Raw genomic sequence first — 10,163 nt, 5'->3', positions numbered from 1 at the left:
CCATATCACATGCCATATCAGCCCAATGACCCTATATCAAACCGAGGGCTTTAGCCATGTCACATGTCATATCAGCCTAAGGATCAAATATTAGACTGGGGGCTTTATCCATATCACATGCCATATCAGCCCGAAGATCAAATATCAGATCGAGTTCTTTAGCCATATCACGTCATATCAGCCCGAAGATCCAATATCAGACCGAGGGCTTTAGCCATATCACATGCCATATCAGCTCTAATATCCAATTTGAAACCGAGGGCTTTAGCCATATCACATGTCATATCAGCCTAAGGATCTAATATTAGACCAAGGGATTTAGCCATATCACATGCCATATCAGCCCGATGATCTAATATTAGACCGAGGGCTTTAGCCATATCACATGTCATATCAGCCTAAGGATATAATATTAGACCGAGGGCTTTAGCCATATCACATGCCATATCAGCATAAGGATCCAATATTAGGTCGAGGGCTTTAGCCATATCACATGCCATATCAGCCCGATGATCCAATATTAGACCGAGGGCTTTAGCCATATCACATGACATATCAGCCCGAGGATCCAATATAAGACTGAGGGTTTTAGCCATATCACATGCCATATCAGCATAAGGATCCAATATTAGGCCGAGGACTTTAGCCATATCACATGCCATATCAGCTCTATTATCAAATATCAGACCGAGGGATTTAGCCATATCACATGCCATATCAGCCTAAGGATCTACTATTAGACCGAGGGTTTTAGCCATATCACATGCCATATCAGGCCGATGATCCAATATTAGACCGAGGGCTTTAGCCATATCACATGCCATATCAGCCTGAGGATCCAATCTCAGATCGAGTTCTTTAGCCATATCACATGCCATATCAGCCCAACGACCCTATATCAAACCGAGGGCCTTACCCATATCACATGCCAAATCAGCCCGAAGATCCAATATCAGACCGAGGGCTTTATCCATATCACATGCCATATCAGCCCGAAGATCCAATATCAGACCGAGGGCTTTAGTCATATCACATGCCATATCAGCTCTAATATCCAATTTGAAACCGAGAGCTTTAGCCATATCACATATCATATCAGCCTTAGGATATAATATTAGACCGAGGGCTTTAGGCATATCACATGCCATATCATGCCGAAGATCCAATAATAAAGAATATAAGAAATTATTTCCAAATAAGAAATTGCTAGAATTGCGCTGGGTAACAAATGCAAACAGCGCGAAGCTTTATAAGCCTGCTTTGTGTCATTAGAATGTGGCGTCAAAATAAACACTTACGATTCCAGCACTGTTTTGATGCTCTAATATCTCCGACGTTTTACTTTAATTACTGCTATATGATATAAAAACAAATGGGTTTCATATGAATCAATACTTTCCCTTCTGTCAACTTACGTGTCGAGATTACTGTGGTCCCTACTCCACCGACAGGACTCAAAACCTGCCCGGCCTGTCTCCTGCCTTGACTACGGCAACAGGCGCAGCAGCAACAGATGATAATGGCGATAAATACACCAATTCCTGTGAGACAGCCGATCACTATTCCAGCTATTGCTGCAGTTGAGCTACGAAATAAAAAAAACAAAGGTTTCCTAGATACTACTGATTATATGCTGAAGATGTTAGACAGTGTTGTACAAGGATCACATACATGCAATATTATGAATTGTGACGTGTAAACATTGATGGCCTAAATAACGAACTTTGAATATATATTTTTTTATTTCCAATTCAACAGACCCGTGTGTCCAATTACAAAATGAATAGCAACAATACAACACAAGTATACAATATCACAGTCAGTGTCAGCATGTAACACAGACTAAAAGATACGCATATGTAAAACAAAAGGAATCAGTGATAGCAAATATTCTTTAATATAACATAAATAATTGTCAAGTTTTAAATTTCTTTGTTGGCGTCTATTGTATCGTTGAATACATAATGTGTTATGATTAGCGTTTTGCATATAGATATTTATTTACTGCGGTTGGGGTCGATACAATGATTTAACAACTTGTTAAATATTATAGTCCTCTAGGCTGGAGGCCGAAAGAAATGGTTTGCAATTGAAGGTGCCTCACGATGTCCGTCGCTGCACCAGGTATTCACGTTTCTTTCGTATATGTAACTTACGAAGCATGTGAGACTCTTTACTCAAAGTTAGCCAAGTCTGTTAATTTAAAACATTTTGTTCTTAATAACCATTTAATCCTATGGTAGTCATATTTGACATGTAGAATGTTTGGATAAAGAGCTATCACGTTTGTTCAAATGGCTGACATTGACATACTTTCTAGGTTGAATGGATCAGAACCCTCCTTGTATTTAAAACAAACTCCTGGTTGACCAAAAGTGCAGTGTTCATGATATTTGATAAACAGTTTTCTGAAGTAACAAAAAATGTAAGAATTGTCAATTTTCTTCAAATTAATAACCTTGACCTACTTTCAAGTTCACAGTTGTTAAATGTGTTAAACAATCAAACGGATTTCCCTGATCAACGGAAAAGGCCTGGGGTCATGCTATTTCTTCTGTAACATGCTGGGATAAAGGAACAAAGAGACCAACGTACAGGGATCAACAAGAAATTGTTTTTACGACTTCTTTTAAAATAGTAATGAGGCCTAGGGCCATGATATTTATGATTTTGTATACTACGGTAAAGAAATGCCAAGTTAAGTTAAATGAGCAATCTTGACCCAGCTTTCTAGTTCACATGATCAAATATCTGAATGACTTCTGCAAAACATTAGCAAGATAATTTGAGATTGACATTCTTCGAAAATAAAGGGAACATGTACATGCCTCCTGGACTTGGAGTAAAAAGGATTAGTAACTAATTAACCATATGGAATCAGTGATTGACAGTATATAACCAGTAACTGATCGACTGTATATAACCAGTAATTGATCGACAGTATATAACCAGTAATTGATTGACAGTATATAACCAGTAATTAATCGACTGTATATAACCAGTAATTGATCGACAGTATATAACCAGTGATTGATTGTCGGTATATAACCAGTGATTGATTCACAGTATATAACCAGTAATTGATTCACAGTATATAACAAGCGATTGATTGAAAGTATATAACCAACGATTGATTGACAGTATATGACCAGTGATTGATTGATAGTATATAACCAGTGATTGATCGACAGTATATCACCAGTGATTGATTGACGGTATATAACCAGCGATCGATTGACAGTATATAACCAGTTATTGATTCACAGTATATATCCAGTGATTGATTGTCGGTATATAACCAGTGATTGATTGACAGTATATAACCAGTGATTGATTGACAGTATATAACTAGTAATTGATTCACAGTATATAGCCAGTGATTGATTGACAGTATATAACCAGTGATTGATTCACAGTATATAACTAGTAATTGATTCACAGTATATAGCCAGTGATTGATTGACAGTATATAACCAGCGATTGATTGACAGTATATAACCAGCGATTGATTGACAGTATATAACCAGTGATTGATTCACAGTATATAACCAGTGATTGATCGACTGTATGCAGTAAAACAAATCTTGAAAATTCACAAAATGTACTAACAGAGACGCAGAATAGTAGATCACATCATAGTAGTAGTAGTATATGCCACTGGAACAACAGGAAGCAGCGAGCCCGTATGTTGCGGTACAGCATCTTGACGAGGAGGAACAGTAGGTAGAATCTGTGTAGTATTCTAATCCACCATTATAGTAGCTGTATCTGCTATTTGTAGAATAACAAATGTTTGAGGCAGCTAAACCAATTACTGAAAAAACAAGTTTATATATGACACAGACGCATTTAAAAATACAAACAAACAAGTTTATATATGACACAGACGCATTTAAAAATACAAACAAACAAGTTTATATATGACACATGCGCATTTAAATTACAAACAAAGCATTTATATCAAAAGATAGTAAAAGTGTTTGATGTGGTGAACAACACACTTGTGTATAGAGATCACCTGTCTAGAATGACCATAGTGAAATGGTCCCAGGTGTTTTACTAAATACTGACAACGTGTATCACAAAGTATGAAGATGTAAAAGAGAAAAGCGAGGGAACTCGGAGAAAGACTGCAATAAAAATTTAAAATCCCTACTTTTGGATACAAACAACTAGCCTAGCGGTAAATCGAATTAAAAGCATCAATCAGGAAATGTAAAAGTAGAAAAGTTCCTGAGAGGGATATAATAGAAAATAACTGATTGATCAGATGATATCTTTATGAACACTGATGACTCGATAAAGCTGGCATGCAATATCTAGATAGAAAACGAGGTACCATAAAAGTAGGAACATGTGTCGCTATCAAGTTGCCAGAAATGAGATTTATCAGTCTGCAATAATTGGTAAGCTGTCTCTAGTAGAAGCTGTCATCTGTCAAGTCTGTTTGAGAAAAAACTTTAATCACATGGATTTCATCTTTAGAGATGAAGGGTGATTTCAAGAAATGAAGACCACTTATTGACAACATCTGACCTCTTTAGATCATCACAAAAAAAAATTAGACCCGAAAAACCAGCATGAATCCAACTCATCTGTAAAATAAATTTGACAAAAGTTATAAGCGGAAATCGTCAACAAATCAGAACATAGTATGCCAATTAATAAAGCGCAGATTTTACCCTAGTTTAACTTTAACATTTACAATAGTGTAATATATATTGACCAAGTTCCATCACAGTTCATCATATTTCATTAGTCATTATGTGGAAACTGTTGACCAATCAGGAGGCAATATGCTACTAATAATGCGCAGAGTTTGCCGAACTTCAAACTCAGTTTTTGTCTTTGTATGATTCAAATATCGGCCATGTTTGATTGGATTTCATTCGATTTTACTAGCTCTAATATTGTGCGAAAACGGTGAAGCATTAAGACCGCAGTATTCAATTCATCATGCGTGGCTTTCGCCCAACTGCGAACTGGTCTTAGTTTATGTAAATTAAATACGTTAGCCACATTTCATAAATATGCCTATATTATAAACTTGTAGAAGGCAAACAATATAACATAATGCATAAATACTTCCTGTATGAGGTCATAACGCCTATATAAAGCAGGAACTTTCATGTACAATAGAAAATAATAATTTTGAAAAAAAACCTGACTTATAGGCATACATAACACGAGATAATCAGGAGAAAACGAAGATTTGAAAGTTAAAAACAAGTTAAGTGACATCATTCTGAGGGAAAGACATAACACGCAAAAGATGAGAGTACGGAGACATCTAGCATCTAAGCAGAACACAGAAAATGTCAGATACCCGGGTCCCCGATTGGAGTAATATTTGCATGTCCTGTACAATAAGAATATGAAGTCTTCTGACATGTTTTAAACAAAGTGAGCATATCCTTAAACATGGAGACACTGAAATCCCATGTTAATTAGGCCATAAATACTATCATATAATTTCATCAACTTAGACTAAGGAATCCGATATTAAGTAGGTCATAAAAACCTTGATATAATTTCACTAGCTATGACTATGGAGTCCAAAAACTAAGTAAGTCATAAAGACCATGATATAATTTCAGTAGCTATGACTATTGGAAGCAACTAAATGTTAATTAGGTAATGAAGACGACGATATAATACTATCAGCTTATAGTTTATCAGCTTAGACTAAATGTATATTGTGGGAACCCAGAGGAACACAGCAAACACATTGATTCACCATAAATATTACTTTAATTTTCATATCCATGGTTCACATAAATATAGCAATCTTCCTTACACATAAACAGTGCATACGTCAGGTGCGAGTAGTATACCACCAAAATAGTACACAGAGAAATATACAAAATAGCATATTAGGCAGTATTCTTTTTAAGTATAATATACATATATCGAGTAATCAGACTTCCCCACTGATATCTATACAATATTTAAAAAATGTTATAATGTTCCAGACTAAGGCGCCTGTGTCTGGAACCTCCGTCCAATGCGCTTGTCACTGGGAGAAACGCCTCCTCCACCAAAAGCTTCCTGCCATAAGGACTAGACTATGAGAGGTACAGAGGTGTAAACCTTCACGTTAGGTTTAGACTACAATCACATAGACACGTCTATGTGTATAACATACCAGTTAACTACAATAACCTAGACACATCTATGTGTATAACATATCATTTAACTACCATAACCTAGATATACAGTTATAACTCAATACAATGATAGTCATAACAATTATACCCTAACTGTACAGGTAATTGTGCGGCACATGACGTCTGAGTGGTTTACCGTGAAATCGATCACACGATATATACAATGATATAAATGTACGTACTCCAAGTACACAAACTTATATTCATTGTTTGCATGTGCCTTTTGCTAGACAACCCCACTCGGAACAGGTATTATCACAGCCTCGTATATGGTACAATAGCAGCATACCACCGCTTATCTGTGCGCAGGTACACATTATCGCATGATTTGACCTACATACAACCACTAGTAAACATATAGCTGTTTAACAACATTACACAGAGATAAACTAACAAATGAGGTATACATGGTATATATTTTAACTGATATATACAATACGGCACTTGAACAGAAATACGTATAGTATATTTCTGTCCAAGTTTGTGGCGATTTTCTATTGAAGATCCCCAATCTTTTGTTGCCTTTATACCATCAACATGTATCTATTGGCCATAATTTCATTACTGGTGTTTTAATCAAATAAATGCTCATTTTCGACTAGACATGTATTTGTGTTATTATTGGGCAAAAAACAGAGCAGAGTATATCCTGGGTGAAAATTTTAAATGTCACTCGACACGGAACGTTTTGCCTTTGGATAGTGGATGTGAACACTGTATCGAATAGGTCACCAGCTGAGTCGTCTGTTTGACCCACTACTGATCTTAAAGGGAAAGTGGTCTAGATTAACACCCTACCAGTCATTTGATTTAATATTATATTTAAACTTGTTCATTGGTTCCGGGTACTCATCTCAAGCTGCAGTTTGCGTAGTCTTAGCCACGTAACATCTGTGTATTGTCACCACGTCTGTGTGTCACAGGTACACGGGTTGTCTATTCTCTCTTATGATTCTCGTGTCAAGTTAAATACAGGTAGAGCGCGCAAATGACATATGTCTTTAATAGTTCTTAACTGGTATGTCACAATTGGCTGACACGGGATACATATTGAAAAAAGGTACCTGAAAATGAACATCGAGTAAAGAATATAAATAGCAATATTTCCATTCATTAAACATTTGAGTCTATTCCACTTGAGAACGGAAATGCTAACAATCGTGGACGTCCTCATGTTTGTGTCCTAATCGTCACCATTACTGGTGCCATTTTAAAATTAATGATTGAGACAAAACTTAAATCATAATTGGTTATTTGAAATGATACATTTAACCACAATTCATTTGTAAGCACTATCTGTCAATATGTGTCATGATGCCTTATAACAGAGTTCTATCTTCGTATTACCGCTAACGGGAAACACACGAGACTTCGTGAAGTTTTATCAGATGTTGACTTACTCGTGAATTTTACAAATGACCAGATATATGACTTGTGTATAAGGGTTTGTATTAAATAGTGTTTATATAATAAGAGGTATGGGTGCTTATTGCCACCGAAGGCCGTTCAGGTGATTGTAACTTCGTCTTTGTAAATTCTACCTAATGCATATGTCCCATATAAGGTTATGTATAGTGTATGTAACGTAAACATTAACATATATAGCATGAATCAATCGAACGCACCGAAGCTACGTGAACAACCCTTCCATGTCCATGTAAAGCAAAGGACAATTTACAGTGTTGGTTCTAGATTCAAAATGTCGTTACTACCCAGGCTGTTTACTAACCAGGCTGTTTACTACCTGTTTACTACCCAGGCTGTTAACTACCGAGACTGTTAACTACGCAGGCTGTTAACTACCGAGACTGTTAACTACGCAGGCTGTTTACTACCCAGGCTGTTTTCTACCCAGGCTGTTAACTACCCAGACTGTTAACTACGCAGGCTGTTTACTACACAGGCTGTTAACTACCCAGGCTGTTTACTACCCATGCTGTTAACTACCCAGGCTGTTACCCAGGCTGTTTACTACCCATGCTGTTAACTACCCAGGCTGTTTACTACCCAGGCTGTTAACTACCCAGACTGTTAACTACGCAGGCTGTTTACTACCCATGCTGTTTTCTACCCGGGTTGTTTTCTACCCAGGCTGTTTTGACTCTATTTGGTTTACTACCCAGGCTGTTTTGACTCTATTTGGTTTACTACCTAGGCTGTTTTGGTTTTCTAACCAGGCTGTTTTCTACCCAGGCTGTTTTGACTCTATTTGGTTTACAACCCAGGCTGTTTTGACTCTATTTGGTTTACTACCCAGGCTATTTTGACTCTATATGGTTTACTACCCAGGCTGTTTTGGTTTTCTAACCAGGCTGTTTTGGTTTTCTAACCAGGCTGTTTACTACCCAGGCTGTTTTGATTTTCTAACCAGGCTGTTTACTACCCAGGCTGTTGTGAAGAGTTGCTTCCTTGTATCGTATTTAACATGATTTGTTATTGTCAGAACACAGCAACATTCAAACAATTTGGTGAATTTTTACAAATATTTTTATTTTTTGTATGAATCGATGTAGTTGATAGTGATAAATGTATATGTTACACCAGTCAACCTGACCTTATTAGCAAATATAGCAATCTACTGTATTATACAGATTTTGTCAACATGTTCTGTTTTGTACTTCTATAGCAATGGTATAAATATCTATCATTCATTTTTGTGTAGCGTTTATCAATCTGCAACGCAGATAACACCAGAAGAATTTTAAAGTGGCAACGTATTACACAATAATATACGTACATAAAACGATGTGGTGATATTAGCAAAAAGACGTTTTGGATTCTGATATCCAATTAATGAACAAGTAAATTGTTGTTTAAACATACATATGTATTCCTTTTTATCTGTTTAAAAACATCTATAAAGGACCTTACTAATGAGAGTATAATTAAAAATACTCACCCGAAAAGGAAATGGCTAGGAAAACGACGCCGGAGGTGTAAGTCGCCATCTTGTTATACCGAAAACGTGATCAGGTAGTTAGATTACACAAGGGACATACACCTTCCGTACAGGTGTGACCCTATTTTACTGATAACTCTTGGAGATATGAGAATTTTAGGTAGGACGTACACGGACATATATCCTCATATCTAACTGAACATTCATAGCTCGACGATTTCCTGTCATGCTCAAAACTTGTGGATTTTAAAATTCATTATTTTTAAAGTCTTCTTTAAAACAGAAATATGAAAAAATGTGTTTTATAATATTTTCACTAAGCGCGTGTTTTTATTTTCCGTAATAAAGGCACTGAACCTGTAAAAGTTGTATGAAAAATAACCTTTGTACATTTCAGAAGGCCATTAGTTAAAACCTTAGTTGTCTATTATAGCCAAATGAATATTCACCTACTCAAATACCAAACAATTCACCGATACATTGTACCATACACTGACTCATATAATCTGCTATTGTAAAGCAATCCGACTTCTAATTTTCTGTTCAACTAAAGAATTTTTCATTTCTGTGATTGTAATCGTATAAAAGCTGTGAACTTAGGACATAGCTTAAAAGTTAAGAACAGGTTAATCTAAAAAGACTTTATAAGATATAAGAAGATGACACGCATTAAATAAAACCTTGTTACTCATACAACGGTATGAACCTCTCATGTTGTATAGTAACCACCACACTCGATACTGCTGGGGTTACGCTCACATCCGCTCATTGCACCCCTGGAATAACAATATCGAAGGCTCAGTGTGCACCACCTTGTTCATTTGATGTACATCAAAAGAATTTGTCGGTCGCGTAGCGGTAAAATTAACTGTTTCTTAACATTTTCTTCATGTTGGTAAGTATGGACTATGAGAAGGTTTTTTTTACAAAACCAATAAAATTGGACCAAGTGTTAACAAAGCGTATCTGAATTGAGTCATTTCGGTACATATATAACAACTATTGTACATACGTTTCCAGCACATACGTAGCCGAAATCGACATCGATTTTATGGACAGCTCGTACAGATTTTACACCTTTGTGTGCATACGCTTCA

At 36.3% G+C, this 10,163-nt stretch overlaps 1 protein-coding gene across 1 annotated transcript in view; it reads right to left on the bottom strand.

Annotated features, from left to right (window-relative positions):
* The window catches only part of LOC110452269 (cysteine and tyrosine-rich protein 1-like), a 12,103-nt gene extending 2,906 nt beyond the window's left edge, over window positions 1-9,197 (bottom strand). The window contains exons 1-3 of the mRNA XM_021500671.1: window positions 9,067-9,197; window positions 3,610-3,814; window positions 1,416-1,585 (exon numbers count right to left, since the gene is read on the bottom strand). Of these exons, the coding sequence (XP_021356346.1) occupies window positions 1,416-1,585; window positions 3,610-3,814; window positions 9,067-9,115 (424 nt within the window). The 5' untranslated portion in view covers window positions 9,116-9,197. The remainder of the gene's footprint in view (window positions 1-1,415; window positions 1,586-3,609; window positions 3,815-9,066) is intronic.
* Window positions 9,198-10,163: the final 966 nt, after the last annotated feature.

Source organism: Mizuhopecten yessoensis, unplaced genomic scaffold (genome assembly GCF_002113885.1).
Source record: "Mizuhopecten yessoensis strain PY_sf001 unplaced genomic scaffold, ASM211388v2 scaffold6523, whole genome shotgun sequence".
NCBI classification, from domain to species: domain Eukaryota; kingdom Metazoa; phylum Mollusca; class Bivalvia; order Pectinida; family Pectinidae; genus Mizuhopecten; species Mizuhopecten yessoensis.
This window is presented reverse-complemented; position numbering and strand designations above follow the sequence as displayed.